Source organism: Dermacentor andersoni, chromosome 3 (genome assembly GCF_023375885.2).
Source record: "Dermacentor andersoni chromosome 3, qqDerAnde1_hic_scaffold, whole genome shotgun sequence".
NCBI classification, from domain to species: Eukaryota; Metazoa; Arthropoda; class Arachnida; order Ixodida; family Ixodidae; genus Dermacentor; species Dermacentor andersoni.
This window is the reverse complement of record NC_092816.1, coordinates 202,287,167-202,305,679: the sequence shown is the minus strand read 5'-3', so window position 1 is coordinate 202,305,679 and position 18,513 is coordinate 202,287,167. Positions and strand designations below refer to the sequence as shown.

Genomic DNA, 18,513 nt, shown 5'->3' with positions numbered 1-18,513 from the left:
GGGCATTTATGTTTTTACTACTAGAATAAGCTTTGAAGTGTTAGACAGCGCCACCACTCGCAAACCTTAGCGGCGGATGTGGAACATCCTTACTGCGACAGTCGTCAGGAGCACGTGATCTTCTTGGTTGAAGGCAACTGGTCAATAAACCCACGTATGCTACCTGAAGGCAACAATGTTGCCGGATTCGAAACCATCGTTATGTAATGAACCAGAAGAAAGAGGTTAACCGAGGGGCCCGATTTTCGTTAATCATATCCCAAGAAGCCAACAAACAATGACACCAAGGGCAACACAGGGGAAAGTACTTATACTTAACAAAAATATTTAAAAAATTTAAAAATATCAACAAAAATTGGGCCCTTCGGTTAACCCCTATCTTCTCGTTCATACCACAGTGATTGTCACTAAGCCCTTTGTGTTCTTAGGCACTCTCGGCTTTCTCACTTCAGGCTACATGCTCCTTTTCGTTCAATATTTTGGAGCAGGGGTGTAACGCCACAAGGTGTGGCAGAGTAGGGAACTGAAGAAGAAGAGAAGCAGGTTCATCATGGCACCGCAGGTCGGCGCTTACACTCAATACTAATCCCTGTAGGTGCACAACTTTCAAGAGGGTACACTCAACAATATAGCCACACATCAACCGCTTTAGAGTAAGTGTTGTTAAAAGAAAGGGGTGCATTTTAAAAGGAAACTAGTAATTGCAGGGATAATCAATAATCAATAATTGAAAAGCGCGCAAGAAAAGGAAAACACACAAATTTAAGATAACATCCGGTGGGACCCCGTGATAAATACTCGGACAGCGGAGCACATATCCCTGTGAATGCATCGCAGAGTTCAGGCCCCTTAATGAAAGATTTCAAGCGCTGCATTAAAAATCGTTATTACTGACAGTGATATGCCTATATGGTGAAATTGACACTTTTTTATCCTAGGGATGACTACGTGAATCTACTTCAAAGTGTTTATTCTTCAGGAAATGAAATAGACAGAAAGACAGGGACGTTATGAAACGAGCTACGAAATCAATTAAGGCACTGTGGTAAATATTTACGAGGACAGCGTTTCTATATAGGTTTGGAAAACGGGATTTGCTAAGAGAGTGTATTCTAGTAAAGATCTTGTTCGCGATGATAAAGCAAAAGGCTGGAAGGCTCTCGATTCGGCCAGCCTCTTCAGTGCTAGTGTTCTTACTTTCTCCTTGCACATGATGATTCCTGCCACCTGCTTCTGCTTAGAGGCGGATGGCTTTGAAGGCGGAAAACGTTATAAAAAGAATCAGTGTCCTTCCACTCTGAAGAAGGATGATCAGCGACGCTGTATGTGGGCCACTTAATGGCGAACTGCACCTCAGCTGCGGGTCGACCCGGCTTTGCACTATCTTCGGGATCGACCCACGTATGGGGAGTTTTGTTTCTACACACGGACACAATCCTGGAAGAAGTAGTCCTTAACAGCTTTGCTGTAAAAAAGCTGATTAAGCTAGGGCCCGTAGTCTTTAAAAGTTGTGATAATTGAAGAAGCCAAATTTGACGACCGCACTGGACAAAGGAGGTAGCAATGGATCAGGGAGGCTTTGGAATGAGGACCTCCACCTACTTGACCACTGATTTTAAATAAAATGCACATAACTCTCTTTCAGGCGTGGTGTTATTTTTTGCAGCGACAACTTGCTTTGCAGAGGCAGAGGCCCTGCTACAATACGATGACAACGTGAAGGCAGAACTCGGCTTCGCTGTCGACATGACTGCGTCAATCCTGTCTGTACGTATGGGCGTTTTTAAATGATGTGGTGGTGCATTTGGGAAAACTCCTATTGCACATTTCTCTCTCCCTGTGGTGACTGTAGGACAGGGCTCCAGCGCCATTAGAAATCTGCTTGTTAGCGGCTTTGTTCTCTACGAAAATACGCAATGAAATGAACGCTACCTAATTTTGTCAGTAGAAGGAATACACTTTTTCAAGCATTTTTTATTACAGGTTGCGGCCTCTCCAAGGCGCACGACGGAATTACGCAGCGGCCGCTCCTTGGCTGCATCGGCAATGCCAGCTCAAAGTGAAACTGCTTCAGGCACATTTCCACTTGCGCTCACCGTCATCGTGGTGCGATTGCGTGACCCAGGAACGTTTTCTGGCATGGATAATGCCTACGTCGAAAATTGACTTCAACTATATACAAGCCGGCGAGCACGAGCAATCACTGGGACCAGACCGCCATGTTCGATAACCTGATCTCTTCCCGCGTGAGCACGGCACGCGTCTGGTTTGAGACCTATGAAGAGGAAAGCACCTCCAGGGGACTTGTGCAAACGAAAGCTCATTGACAAGCCTGCCGGCCGCCACCGCGCCTCCCAGAAAGACCTTGCGTGCCGAGCTCTCACTTGAACTTAGTCCTATGGATCATATATCCATGACGTGCTTGCACTTTATCGCAAGGGTGACGGGAAGATGCCGGAAGCGGTAAAGGCCGCGCATATCTTCAAGGGCATCGTGGGCGACGTGTTTACTCCCTGTGATACTCCCTGTCATATGATGTGCGCGACGTCAGATTTTGGCTGAGACGGTATGTCGATGACTGCAACCGAATCCTTGGGAGGAACAAGCGAGAGCCCGGAAAAAGAGGCTAGCAGATAGGTGGCGGAAAGCTGACGAGGGGAAGGAAGAAAAAAGCGTGAGGCACGAGAGGGAAGAGCGTGCCCTGCGGGGTCTCGGAAGACTGGCGACAACGAAGCGGTGCCGGTTCGTGGAGCGGAAGAAAGAAAAGTGTGCCTAGGCAAAGCCAGGAGGCAGCCCTGCTGTTCCAAGGGACCGGACTGTTTCGGGGATGTCCACGGACGATGGTCCACGGTCGAGCTGAGCCTGGTGAGAGGACCCGGGCCTGCCGCACAACCTGGGTCCCGCTTACCGTCACTGAGCGCGGCTCCTGCGCCACGGTCCGACCGACGCTTCCCGAAGAGCGCGGCTGCGACCCGTTCCTCAACCGTTCCTAAGTTCTGATCGAGCACTCGGCCCTACTGACTCCTTCTGGAGAACGCAGTTGGAGCCCATTCATCGACAGTGCTTGTCACGACTACCAAGCGTCGTGACGAGGCCCGCGTCGACAAGGTTCCCGGCGATTCAGCCTCGGCCGCATCCTCGGCAATGACCCTGGCATCTGGGCCGACGAAATCTGTCTCAGTGAACCCGCGTTCATACTATCTTAGTGAGTGACTTATCGCGTCGTTAATGGGCGAAGTAGCGAAACGTGCAGAGCAACTCTCTAGCTGTGATGGCGCCCTGCCTGTTGATTCTTGCCAGCTCTAATGACGTTTTATTTTGAGTGCTTCTTCATGTGCTGTAAATATAATGTATTCCACGGCGGCCGCATTTTGATGGAAGCGAAAGGCCAAAACACCCTTGTACTCAGATTTAGGTGCACGTTAAAGAACCCTAGGTGGTTGAAATTTTCGGAGTTCTCCACTACAACGTCCCTCATAATACGAAATTGGTTTCGGCACGTAAAACCCCATAATTTTAAAATATAGTTTATGTAATCTTATGAGAGTGCAGTGAGAAACAATCGAATTTCGTCTGCAAACGTCTCTGTCTAATGTTCGCACCTGGACTGCCCTTGCATGCACGATATCCTTCCAAGAACTTGACATCACACTCCCCTAGTCTTCAAGAACTCTTCGGCAGTGCAGGATATAATTGCTCAATGCCGCCACTTCGAAGAAGCCAGAAGCCATCGCACTGCCCACCACTTTTGTTGCCTTCCTAACACGGCTGCAGCATCTAGCTGTGTGGACCTCCATCTATCACCCGTGCCCGATGCATCCGACAGTATTGTGGGCATCGTCCGGGGTAGATTGGAGCTGCCTCTCTAGTTGCCCCTCAGGTTGGCGGTTCATGCGATTCCCGCCTAACTATTTCCCTCATCTAGACCATTGTACGGCAAGACTTGGACAACGTTGGACTCCAGGCAGTTTGCCCAGTCAACAGACCCGACTACCGCTCACCTAGCGTACCGGATCTACCAAGAATTTCGGCAAAGGATGGATACCTGGGCTAGTTGGTCATGCATTATTATAAAAAAATTGAGCACTTAAAACACATAGGACGTAGTAAAAAGAAACACACACCACACGCGCTTGTGGTCTGTCTTTCTTTTTTCTACGTCCTGTGTGTTTTTAGCGCTCTAAGTATTTATAACAAGAATTTCGTACGCTCCTCCTCGTTATAGAAACAGGGAAGAATGGCGCACTTCTGATGACAGTCCTATCTACTTCTGCTGTGGAGGCGTTGGACATATTTCCTGCCATTGTCGCAGTTGATAGACCTCAAAGCCTTGGTCAAGCTCTAGACATTGCCGGCGCCGTCCTGGCAGTCCCCGCCCACCGACAAACATTCAAGACACTGCAATATCTCTACCTTTACGACCAAACCATTCCCATTCGCCACCCCCACGTCGTTCCTGCTCGCCTCTGCCTCGTCGCTCCCCTTCTCCTTCTTACCCCCCTCCTCCCCCGCTACTTGCAAAACTAACGGACTCAGCTCCGAGAGGTGCCATGAAGACACGACGCGAAGTTCCTCTGCTTACACTTTCTGGCCATCACAACCTCTTCAACTTGGGCGTGGACGGCACACCTGTAATAGCATTGATTGAAACAGGGGCACACACATCGGTTATAAACTCTAACTTCCGCACGCGGCTAAAGAAAGTTCCAACTCCGGTCCCACTCGCAGTCTTCCGCGTAGCACATGGTAGAAGTCCAGCTGTCACTGGGATGTGTGCGGCCCATGTCACTGTAGCCGAACGCCATACTTCTGTTTTGTTTTGCGTCTCGAAGCAGTGCTCACACGAAATCATCATAGGCCTTGATTTTCTGTCAGCACATTCGGCCGTTATTGACTGCTGTGCGGGCGTTGTCCATATTTCCCTACCTCTAGCCGCTGACCTTCCTGATCCTACGTCAAGTCGGCTATGTTCAAGCGACTACTTTCGCCTACCTCATCGAGCCGTTGACCTATACTGTTGTTGCACCCGATACATCTGTTGTCGACCGCGATTACATCGTGTCACCCAACGTCAGCGTCCTCCTCACGCAAAGCGTCCCTTTCCCACACATGGTCGTTCGTGTAAAACACAATGCCACCTGTCTTCCTGAGGTTAATTTCGGCCTCTGCCCTGAAATTCTACCTCTGAGCGACTACCATATTTCTGCCTTAACTGGTCAAACTGCGTCTCCTACCTCTGTTGGTTCGGGCAACACAAGTCGAATAATAGAGCCTTTCAGGACAATGATCGCTCCTGACCTTCCCACCCGCTATGGGGACGCACTTCGTCGCGTTCTCGTTTCTTAACGGTACATTTTGATCTCGAAGAGTGGCCACTGGGTCAAACGTCCGTTGTGAAACATCGGATACACGCGGGTGATGCCAGCCCTATCCACCGGCAGCCCTACCGCGTCTACCGTACTGGGCGCAAAGTCACACAGAAGGAAGTCGACAATATGCTTGCCCAAGATATCATTGAACTTTCATGTAGCCATTGGGCGTCCCTGCTCGTGCTCGTCAGAAAGAAGAATGACAGCTGCCGTTTCAGTGTCGACTCTCCCCATCCCAACAAAGTAATAAGAAATACGTGTATCCAGTGTCACGGATATACAATTTTCTCCATTGTTTACATTGGGCAAAATGTTTTTCTTCAATAGACCTTTACTCCGGGTACTGGCACATTGTAGTAGATGACATGGAGCGTGAAAAGACCGCTTTTTTCACGCCTGGTGTCCTATATATGTTTAAAGTGATGCCATTCGGGTTATGAATGCCCCGGCTATATTAGAACATATGAAGCACGCTCTCCCTCACGGTTTTAAGTGGTCGGTCTGCCTGTGCTACTTCGGCGACCATTTCGTGCTTTCCCCCAACTTTTACCCCGCACCTCCATTAAAATATTACGGGGGAAGAGATGTCTAAATGTCTTTACATGTATTTACAACGCATTGAATGCCATAGAACATGGAAGACAGTCCGCATGACATCAGCGGCCGTCGTCGTCGTCTTCTGTACTGTCCTCAGGTTTGTCTCTGGCTGTGCTTGATAACAATATGTTCAACTAAGCGATGAGTTTTCAAGAAGAGTCCAGCTCTTGTTTTACATTACCAATCGTCATCGATGGCATCTGCGCAAATTTTTACACTTTTTGTAATATTTCCTGCGTATAATGATATTTTTCTGACAGCGTTGCATGACAGATCTTTCTATCTGAGCCAAGTTGTGACGACACACTTCACAAAAGTGGCACTAGTATCTCTACTCCCAATGCATTGAACGCCTTTGAACTGGCACCGACTTTCATTGCACACTAAGTGATGCTGATTAGGGAGTGTTACCCAAATGACAAAAGTAATGCCGCAGAAAATCTTGAGCACAAAAATAACCCGGGCTTTTTTCAACGACTCTTTTTGAGCAACTTCTTACAATATTTTGCTTTATGTAGAAGCATTCCTCCTATTCGTTCGGCTAGTCTGGCTGTTCCAGCGTCATCGCAACGACAAGTCGCCTAAAGAGAACAATTTTGCGAAGATGTTGCGATACTGAAAAAACGCAGAGGCTAAACAGAAAAGTAGCTTACCTTTGTTAACTGTATCAACTAGAGCAAGCATCTTGCATAGGAATTTAAGACTATTACTAGGATATCTACAAATTAAGTGCTCCTCTAACCCAATTATGTAAACAGCGGTCCTTTTTGCACCGCAAGTAGTTCTGGTTCCCTTTTCTTTATTCGTGTTCTCACATGTATCCTTAAAGTAGATCGCTGCTGAGGGACCTGTCAGGATTGATGACTGTACCATGGGATACTTACGGGGAAAAAAAGAAAGAGTAAATGAAGTGATAAATTATGAGCATCATATAGAGCGCGACAAAATGTGCTTGTACTTTTTCGGTCATTGCTAAACTTCCTACTCGCACTTTTTTTTTCAGAGATCTAGCTGGTTGGTGTTGCGGCTTGTTGTGTGACACAATGTTCACTATGCCGAGTGGGACGACAGGGCAGTTAGTCTGATATAGAAACATGAGATACGTTATTAGGTGCTGGTTAGAAGACTCGCAGCAGGCTAGAGATTGCTGTGCCAATAGTAACTGTTGGCAACTTATCCAGCATTTTTGTGTAATTGGTACACCGTAATCATTGTCTGTTTCCTGCTTCATGTATGGTGCATTCGTCCGTGCTGCAAATGCAAGTTTCGAGTACTGGCAGTCATAATGAATAGGTTACCACAGTGAACTTTCCAATATAAGCAACCATGTTTAATAAAGGTGAGTGCGCATATTGTGAAATTCTATGCCCCTAGTAGAAAGTGATTCCAATGCTACCGCATATCCTTTCACATATGCCCCTTCGCTCTGGCGTCCTCACTGATCTGGCGAAGCTGGTTGATGCTAAGTTGCCTGACCTCTTGCATTGACATTGATATCCCGCAGTCTCGCTCGATTGTTTGCTTCACCTCGACGGCCGTAAGGGAGTCCATGCCAATCTCTCCTAAAGCAATATCTGCGTCAAGAGTTGATGCATTCTTGCCACCTGCAAAGTAAGTGGAAAATCGGTGGTGCTGATGCCATGAAATACAGTTTATAGCTACCGTTGTTCCGAAAATTCAGCGAATACTCGTGTTTTCTGTCTGTAACTTTAAAGAAAGATAGATTTTTTGCCATATCGCAACATTTGTTGTACCAGTGCTGTATATCTAGCGCTCCTGGCGAAATTATTAGAAATTACAGCTGTTTGTATATTGTAGCCTATTATTGACACGTGTAACATCGGCGTTTGAGCTGGCACTCGCTTATGCGGTATTCCGTTTTCTCCACAGTGCGTCATACAGCTTTCACTGGACGTATGTTCATATTTTCACAGCATAGTGGTAAATGATGACCAATACAATATTCAGTGTTTATATATATTATATATATAAATTTTTTCTAAGACATATATATTGTAAATTGTCCTGCTTGGACCAGATTGGTCCGCAGTGTGTAATATATTTATATATATTCATATATTATTACATACTGCAGTTCTTTGCATCCAAGCAGATGGGCAGTTTCAAAATTACAGATAATAAGTAAGTGACAACGCAACACATTTATATATTAGTGCAATATTATCGCTACAATAACATACATATATATATATTTTATATATATGTTACGAGCCATCTCCTTGGGCTAACAATGAGGACTGAAGACAATGAATGAAGACAATGAATGGCCGGGACGGTGCGCGTGTTAAGCCATCCCTGTATATAGTCTCTGCTTACAAATAGTGTTTCGCTTTCATCTACTTGACGCCTCGTCACAATATATATGCAAGTTGGTCTAATACAGTGATAGAAACAGCCCCTATTTCACATAAAATACCACTGCTACTATAACTGAGTCTCTTATTTTGCACGTCGTGGCAAGCTCTGTGTCTGCTGATACTCATCGATAGAGTTCTTGAGGCATTTAATAAAGGAGTCCATAAGACTTTGCTCCAGATCTCTCTAGACATAATGACAATTTGATAAGTCCGATGAGTCGAGCATGGCCAAAACAGCAATTTTGGAGCAAGGAGCAGAAAAACACCGGCCAGGCGAGAGTAAAAGAAAAAAGATGTAAACTAGCTACGTGTGCGATGCAGCGCCTTAACATCTATTTGGGCTAGTTCACTTCTTCATGACCTGCCTAATACTATTTCCGTCATTAGACGCACTTTTGGGTGCACTGCAGTTCTTTTCTTTTGGTTGCTTTTGTGCTTGTGTACTACATCTATTCTTTCTGTTTTTGCGACACTCGCTGCGTTATTACCCCGATGAAAGCCCATTGCATTCTGTTTGGCTGCCTAGAGAAAGTGATAATCCAAACGTGAAGCAGGTTGCCTTACCAATGATGCGCAGGACAGAATCGACGATGTCGTGCATATTGTTTCCAATCGCTTCGTTGAATTCATCAGCCTTTACGCAGCTGCTAACCACGGGATAGCTCTGGTTCAAAAATTGGTCCATCACAGTCATGCATGAGGTGATTCGCTGTGGCACCGTACCGCTGATGAATGCGTCATCACCCATTTTCTCGTGGAACACTCCGACATCAGCGATGGCACCCCATTGGATTGCCAAACCTGCAGTGACGGAAGGTTTTTGCACTTATAGCTAGAATAAACCATCAACGGCACATTTAAAAAAATGCTTAGGGAAATCAATGGCGACACAACGGTACGACTAGGACAAAGAGCTCAATAGGTTCAGTCGTACTGGAGCAATAAGATACATGGACGAAGTGGGTAAAATCTACCTTCACCATATTGTTTTATATGAAATGGAATATTATGTAGAGCCACCAAGATTCAGTTATTTCAGAGAGAAATATGTTATTATTGACTGAATCACGTTCAGTAAAGATACCGCTTTCCCATAAAGGTGTAGAAGATAGCGGTAACATGACCACGTAGGAGGGACCCAGCTGATGCTGGTCCTTCTCTTATGCTTATTCTTCTTCTGCCTCTTCCGTAATAAAACTTGTAAGATTATTTTAATGTGTCACATAAGAAAGAGCTTTTCAAGGCCTCACATTCACATGGGTAGCAACGCATTGGCACACAAACAATTATTATGTCCCTTTGTATGCTCAGTAGGTTTACTACATCTTAGTGGTCTTGTCGAGAAAACATGTTACGAGGAAAAAGAAATCTGGTCAACCGCATTTTGTTTGCCACGTATGGCAAACGTATTGCTACGTGGATGTATGGGAGCTGCCAGCAAGCTGAAATGCAAGCTGAAGTCTCTCACGATGGATATCACCGTCGCTTTTCAGCATTCATTTATTTGTGATACCCACAACCGGTCATATCCATCCACTGCAGTATCGCATCCTCTTGTCTTTGAATTACAAGAACAGTCGTCATTTATCGTGACTATATGTCGTGCATGGAGCCCCGTACAAACTGCCAATAGCAAAGGGTAAAAAATATATAAAAAAGCAGTTTCGCCCGGGAGGCGAAGCATCGATCCGATACAAGATTAGTAGAGAGCTTTACGAAGTAAGGATAGTAGTTTTATCTGCCGTATAAACTTGGAAACATCCGCTTAATAACTGAAATAACGAGCATGGTGTCAGCGTGTACAAGCGAACATGAACCCATCCCACTCGAAGAGCACGACACTCGCTGTGAAAACGCTGGTGTGAGCAAGCGCAGCAGCAGCAGTGAGCGAAGTGACCTTCGTGCGGTCTATCGCTTATACTGTAGAGCGGTGAGAACACAGCGCGCACATAGCTGTGAGCCGTCTGCAGATTCAACATACGGGCAGAGTACGCACTTGTTGGCGGAGAGGCAGCCGCCTCACCTCCCTCCCGCGCTTCCTACACGCTTTCTTCCATATATGGCGCGCGAGATTGAGCAGAGATCGTCAGTTCCCCTTGCGCCCGGTCGCGTAATGTGCATCTGCTGCCGGAGCACAACGATGACGCCGACAGCAGAAATTTGGCTGGAGTGAGCATGTTATTCCTATCGCAATAAAATGATGCTATTGATAATAGATTGGTCATAAGTAAGCCTGTGTGGCTTCCAACGGCATAATCATGTAAGGACATGCATTAGCACTCAAGCGACGATATTAGATGCAGTTTTGTGTTTCTCCGCCGTATGGTGAGAACTAACGTGAAGCTTTAGCTCGGGACCAACACTGAATGCCTACTGAATCGCAGGTAAAATGCAGAAATGCTCTTACGAGGCACTCACTCAGCCGATTCTAAAGAACTTTGTTGCATTTGAGAGAGAAAGATATGTTATAGCGGCTACAGTAAGGAGAGTTGTGATGTAGTTTCTCGCAATATTTGCAAGTATTCATAAAATGCATCATGTTTTGGAAATGTAGAAGCACGTAGTTTAAAAATATATCGATCAGCGCTAAAAAGAGATGTGGCATTTCGGTGTGCTTTATCTGTTAGGGAATTAACCGGCAATATGAATTTATAGCCTACGCAAAATTGATACAAATTGAAAGAGAGGTTTGCAGAAGCTCTATTCACAAAATAGTGATATCTTTCACAGGATTGTGACAAGCGCTTTTCTTTGAAACTGCGCTGTTGGTCAAGGGCCAAGTTTTTTTTTTTTTGTTGTAGGGTGAATAGCATTTCATCTGCCCTAAAATTTTTTCTTGCGGTTTCATGCCTCGGGCACTCGAGGAGGAGTTGGTGCACATCTTCGTCTGAGTGGTCACACACGATCTGCGCACTAGGGACACGTCTAATCCTGCACAAAAAAGTGCCGTGCATATGCTGTGCCATGTCGCACACGGTGCAGTATTATCTGAAGGTTTCTATTATCCCTCAGTTAACATGCATTAAAACAACTCTTTGCCTATGTTTTTTTGTGAAACAAGTGCGGGTTGAGAATCACTAAAATCACCCATTCTTGCGCTTTCTCTACGCATGCTTTATTAACCAGAAATACCAAATTTAGCAATAAGTTCCGCGACCACGAAAGGTGTCACTCGTGATAAATGATATATTTACTGTGATGCCAAGTGTGGTGTCATGAACGCTAATGGAGAGCAGTTATCATGGCACGATCCGCCTGTATACACGTAGATGTAGTGGGGATATAAGCAGTAAATTTGGTATAGTTCAAGTTCTTGAGCGGCTATCGCGAACATATCTCTCTCAGCTATTATTCCCTGAACCAATATATCTATTTTGGGTGTTGCAGCATCCAATCAGGTGAAGAAATATGCGCTTTCTATAATTAAAAGGTAGTAATACTATAGGTGCAGCTGGCTGAAATGTGATATCCCTTATACCTACATACCTATTATTATTGCTATGTTACTGAGTCGTAAACATTATTCTTTAGTATTTCATTTAGTTGCCAAATAAGATGACTCGATGACGCCAGCAAGACGACGATGCGCTAATGGAAAGGATGAACCATGCTGCAGCAGTAAAATAAATCAACAAGAATATGGATGTTTCAGTGAGAAATGCACCTCTTGCTTTTGGCAATATGGTGTCCCGTCCCTTTGGAAAAAGTCGGCCAAACAGCAAGACCGAAAATTTCTGAGCGCATCTCACCTCCTTATTTTATGTGAAAGCAAAGCTTCTATACTTATTGAACTGAATTCACGCGTCGTTCGGGAGAAAGAAATGATAAGTAATGGTGGCGCCTGCGCCTACGAATCTGCACAGTCTGTTTAGGCGGGCTCTGCGACGCCAAGGCAAAACAATAAAAATTCTCGCCACGATGACCAAGAAAGCAGGAACGATATCGATGTTGCCTCCAGCGAGCGCGCGTATATTCTGTCGTTACCCCTGTTTCGCATAAATGTTTTATAAAAAGTCTCGAGTAAAAGCTCCTGCTCAACTACATAATAATCCTTGCATTCTCTAATGGCATTTATTTTCACACCAGCAGGAGAAAAATAAAGTAAGAATGATGCTTCTCGGGAGATCTGGCAGTTCATAGGATGCTGCGGTGCACCAGGAAGACACGGAGAGAGTGAGGCACAGAAAGACAAAAATCTCCCGAGTGTGTATTTGCGTGCTTCACTCCTAGCTTGGCTTGCAAGCGCCCCCAAGCTTAGGCCGAATACTTATCTAACCTATACTTGACATATATCAAAGTCTAGCATATTCGCGATCTCTAATTTATGATTTTTCTATTTCAAGAATATATACATATCTTCAGTAAAACACGTTGTGGGGCTAGCTGGTGCATAGCTTTCAATAGATTAACCGCCAAAAATGACGGCACACATGGAGAAATACAGACAGGACAAGGCGCTTCCTGTCCTGTCTTGTCCTGTCTGTATTTCTTCTTGTGTGTCGTAACTTTTGGCGCTTAATCTATTGAAATATATACATATCTCTTCATATTGTTTCTTTTGAGGCCCTGGTTTCATTATATTCCCTGCCTTTCATTCCACCATGTACTCTACACGTCCCTTGGTCATGCCGACCGCTGACCAGTCAACTCTCCTATGAGCTTTGAAACCCAGCGCTTCTAAAAGGTGGCCTTAAGCGGAAGGTTTAGCTCGGGGCAAACTTTAATGCCGCCTATCCATATATGTGTAGAACGCAGAAGTGCGTTTAGCCGACAGCCCTTTCACTAACTGCAGTAAGTTTTGTTGCATTTGAGAGAGGTACTTTTAATCTAGCGACTGCTGGAAGGAAAATTTAGATTTAAAACCTACATTGTTCATATCATTGCCAAAAATTTGTGGTTCAGAAAAATGCAAGCATAAAGTTTGCATATTCGTAATTCTGCACCGAAAAACAAGCATCGCAGTTTTACAAGCTGCACTTGTTATGGTATCTTTTGCCGAAAAATGTGGTTGATTACTTGATACCTCACATGATATTATTACGTTTCTCGTGCTGTTCTACAGAAGCCCTAATGGCACATTAGTGGTGTAATTGAGAGCCACGTATATACTTAAGTTTTATCCACTTTTGATGTGTTATTAGGTGCAGTGTGAAAAATATGAATTCGGTTTTCATGGATGAGTTAAGGAAAGGTATATCTCATAGTAGTGTTTTTTTAAATTTGAAGTTTTTAGTAACATTTATTGCAAGATTGACAACCTAAGTAGAAAATCGGCCTCCAATGGTCACAAGATTATAACGCCTTCCTTTAAAAGTAATAAACCCCATCAAATTCATTAAATTTGGTGCAGTGGTTGCCGAGAAAAATAATTTATCGGTTCCCATGTATAAGGTAAGAGCCCCCTGGCTGAAGCTTCTCAAGAAGAATCTTTAGTTTGGGGCCAACTTTGATGCTAGCTGTTCAGCCATATAAGATCAAGAAGCGTGTTTATGACACTCGACCTGTTTGAATTTAGTTACTTTTGTACTCGAGATCGAAAATAAAATTGTAGTGACTGCCGGAAGAAAAAATTCGCTTTAAGACATGGAGATTATTTTAGAAATTGCCGATTATTGTTACGCGTAAAAAAAGAGAAGCACGACGTTCAGAAATGTGTAACTCTCTGGCAAAACAGGTGTATCTAAGTATTCTAAACGGCTTCCATTGGAGCATCCATAGCTGACAAATGTGCTTGATTTTTGCAGCTTACGTGAATTTGATAAAATTTTTTTAGGGGTCGTGCTAATGTTTTGCTCAGGTATTATTAGTATATATTATAGCGTTTTAAAATACACCAATTTTGAGTGCTTCAGGCGCGTTATCTGCAGTGTACAGAATTGTGATATCTTATATTCATTGCTGAGGACAGAGTTCTAAATGTTAGAGTTCCGATTTTTTAAATTTTGCGATTTTCAAGAACTTTTTATTACAAGTAACCGCCTAACTTACAAACTCGCTTCACATGGTAACTATACTTTTACTTTTTTTATTCAAATGCCACACACCTCATCAGATTCGGTGCCGCTGTGGCTGAAGAAAACGATGTCTCCGTTTCCATGTGTTTAATAGGAGCACCTGAGCTAACGCTTCCACCGAAGAGCCGTATTCGCCAATTGTTACGACAAGGTGTTGCTCAATAAACGCGCCTTAAGTCTGGTACGTTTCTCCAGCCAGTGAGTGTGAGCGGCAAAGCGCACAGGTTTTGCCAACGAACTGCCGAGTAACGTTGTTTAGATGCAGGGACTGCTTTCGCGCAGTCGCGGTGGCTTTTCATTCTCTTGAGCCGAGATGGAAAGTAGAGAAGACGAACGTTGTAAAACAATGGGATTAAAGCGCGTTCGTCTACTTTGTTTCTGCATAAGTGTAATATGTGTGCTTCCACATGATGTGCTATAAGCAATTTATTGAACTTCAGAATGGTATTCTACTAAGCTAGATGGTCAATGGTTACGGCGATATTCAACAGCTGAACTAAAGACATGGACGTCGATAGTTCAACGATGTATTCGGCCACTATAACGTAATGCTATTCCACGGTATTTTCTTCATTAACCATCCGCGATTGGCCAAAAACGTTTCGGGCCACACTGATTTCGCCTGCCTGTCACGAAACGTCACGAAAACCACGACATTTCCCACCTCATGAACACATGTACACAGCATTACGCATAATCAGTCGTAACAAGAAAAAATTTATCTTTACTATTCTACGCTTTGTCACAGTAAGGTTTCCACAATTGTTCAAAATGTTCTCGCGCCAAGCCTTCTTCACCAATCTGCCACTTGAAGTCGCAAAAACACGGGAAGAAGAGCAAAACGAGAACAAGGTGAAAGCAGGAGCCTCAGGAAATATGGTCTAGAGACGCATTAATATGCCGAACGAAACTGATCGTTTTTGGTATAGTCAGAGACTGCTCCGTTCCAATAGAAACAGGGGCCGAATTCACAAAGCTTTTTGTACCTAAGTGCTGTTTTTCATTGGATGATCACCTTCGCTAATAATATGTCCTACATCACTACGGGCTGGCCCGAACGCTTTTAGCGTAAGAACGTCTTGTGAATACAAGCCCAGAAGCTTAAACACATTAAATCCTGGTGTTTCACATGCCAAACCCACGATATGTTTATGAGGCCTACTGTAGGCGGCCAGGCAGTTATTTGTAGTATTATCGATAAAACAGCTATTCAGATGCAAATCCTAGTGGAAATTTCATTCTGGTTGCAAAGACAATACCTGGCTCCACAACACACCGACAGCTTGCAAGAAGGTAAAAAAAAAGAAAAAACATTTCTTGAGCCCTCATGCAGCCTCTGTGCCACGGTCATCTCGTTCCTTTCTTTTTCCTGTGTGCGTGTGTGCAAATGGGGCGCGATAACGTAAAGCTAATCCAACCTTTTCTATTGCAATTCTGCAATCAGTCTCTCACGATTGGTAAAAAATTTTTCGAGTCACCAACCACTGCACCTGTATGTCACGCGACGTCACAAAGACTGCAAGAATGCCCTATCTAATATGGTATGTGCGCACTGATTATGCATGATTAGACCGAACGAAAGAAAAATAATATTTTCTGATTCGACGCCTTTTTGCCGTTAGCGAAAAAGGCGTTGTCTGACCAATTGCTATTGGTAAACCGTTTTTGAGCTACACTCATTTTGCCTGTCTGTCACGCGACGTCACAAAGCCACAAAAAAAAAAAAAATGACGACCATTGCACTCTGTGAAGATAAAATGGCAGCTCACCGACAGTCAAAGATCTCAAACGAAAGGCAAACTGCTGTTGTTGCTATTCGATTTTCACAGCGCGGAATGGTTTTCTTTTTTTTTTTCTTGGGAGTGTGGCGTCACGGTTCGTTCGGGGATGCGCGGGCTCGCGATTGTCGTTTTCGTCCAGCATCGCGGGAACGTTCTTCATCGGTGGTCATATCGCGCCGGCACCGTTTACACTCCTCGTTGCTGTTCCCGCGGACTCTCCTCGTAGGCATGTTGTTCTTCGGGTATACGAACTATACGTGTCCGCCGCACCGATGAGGCAGCCGTTTTTAGAGCCGATACCTCTCCTGTTTACATACAGCGATAACCTTAACGTCACGCTATTTTTCACGGCGAGCGTTCCAATCTGTTCCGCATTTTGACGTCTGCGGCGCCACACTGCACCCGTACGTGATCACACACAAAGCAAGCAATGAAACCCATTTCGTATGGATTTGTTAGAAATCGCTAAGACCGTTTCTGCTGCCGGACGCCGAAAAATCTACGGGAGGTTAGTCATACAGCATTCCCTGTGAAACTCGCCCCGCCAAAGTGACGTGTACGTGTTAAGGGCGTATTAAAATGCCGAACAAAGTGAAAATTTTCTTGAATGGCCGGAGACTGCCCCGTTCCAAAAATAACAGAAGATGGCTGCCGCCGAACGGTTTGGCAGTGGCTACACGGAGCTGCCGGGGAGTAGGAATTTATTTGCGTATAAGATCGCTCTGCCAACTCTACGTTGCAGATGATTCGTTTTAGCGGCATTTTTAACCTTCCGTTGCGTGCCACCGCGATTTTCGACCAGCCACCACAAACTAAGTAAGGGGAAGCGTATCAATGACAGACGCCCTGCACCACCCTCCTCACCCGGCTATCTACGTTCACTGCACTGGCCATCGACACTATCTCCATTTGAGCATGTTCCACGCCTCTTGGCAGCCAATTAGATAAAAAAAAAAATGAAAATGCTCCATGTAGACTGTGATTCGCTTTGAATGCAAAAGAAAGTGACATCCTATAAACAAGAAACGCGTTTGATCGGGATTTTCGCTGCGGGTCACCGTCCAATGCTTGCGTCGGTGGTTACGTAAATTTGACATGAGGGCATTGGAATAAAAACAGACCGGAATATTTTTACGTTGTAGGGTCCCGTGGTCTCAAGAAATTGTAGGAAATCGCCGGAAGTGGATGGCGGCACAGGCACGCGCATTTTCTGGAGCGCGTGTGGCAATGCAGTTGTCACGGTGCGGCATTATTCGATTCCGCGAAGCACCGATCAACGGGCGCCAAAAGGTCGTATGAGCCGGCGAGCAAGACGGCTATTGCCGTCTTGCTCGGCGGTTGCAAACCTTTCTCTGAAGACACAAAAATGCTTTCTAGACACAGATGCCATGCCACGCGAGAAATTATCGAGACATTCCACATAAAAAGATTAGGAGACATTTGCGTCAGTCATGCTTCGTTGTCTCTGTTAGATTGCGAATTTCAGTACCTTCGCAATACGTGTACTAATCTGAATTAATTTTTGTTCTTTGACTTCGATACCCCCTGATAGGTTTAACTGATGCTTTTACCTTGTCATGTTCTTTTGCTATGGTTTTTGCAATCACCTATATAAATGTTCTTCGTTTTAATAAAAATTTAGTTGAGAGTTAGCGCTCGTCCTGTCTGCTCCTTTCTGTGTCCGTGTTTCACTTCGCGCTAGAAGCCAAAATCATGTTAGAGATTATTGTCCTTTTGTCGTTGGCGCGACCGTGACGCCCCGACGGCTTTTTGTGGGAACCCCTGTGTATTCTCTGCCCCGCGCGAGCATTAAGGAGCTTGCTGAGAAGGCAGGGGTGCGAACACCAAAATATGTTGTGTCTCTGCGCGATCCTGTATCCACGAATTGCCGACGGTGTATGTGTGCCGACAGCGCCGTATGGCTGGCTGCCGTCATTTCTCCTGTGTTTGTGAACGGACAATAAAGGCCCGCCACGGACTCAAGGGTGTGCGTGTGCGGTGCAATGCAAATGCGCGACCTCAAACAGCAGCGGGGAAGCACCCGTTCCCTCACCCCTAATTGAAAGGGGCGCGGCCAAGACCTTGTGAGGAGCCAGGATACAATTGGGTGAACTTGATTGGATCGTCACCAATATCTGCCGTTCCCCGACGCAGGAAACTAGGGAAAGGACAAGTTATTTAAGCGAGCTAAACAGTCTAGAAGCTGAGCCTACCATCTGCTGAAAAGCGTCAAGGAGCTAGTGCCGTCCGGTGTCGCCTGGGCTGCCCAGCTGCGTCTGAACTGCGAGTTACTAGTTGACGTAAGAGACGACAAACCAACGTCTGCAACTAAGCTCATGGTAGTTCCCCTCAAGTTAGCTCAACCTGCTCGAGG

General features: G+C 45.1%; 1 protein-coding gene across 1 annotated transcript in view; it reads right to left on the bottom strand.

Annotated features, from left to right (window-relative positions):
• Positions 1-7,280: 7,280 nt before the first annotated feature.
• Positions 7,281-18,513, bottom strand: part of LOC126524359 (fatty acid synthase-like) — a 200,540-nt gene continuing 189,307 nt past the window's right edge. Inside the window, exons 24-25 of the mRNA XM_055067264.2 lie at positions 8,909-9,145; positions 7,281-7,570 (exon numbers count right to left, since the gene is read on the bottom strand). Coding sequence (XP_054923239.2) covers positions 7,374-7,570; positions 8,909-9,145 — 434 coding nt within the window. The 3' untranslated portion in view covers positions 7,281-7,373. The remainder of the gene's footprint in view (positions 7,571-8,908; positions 9,146-18,513) is intronic.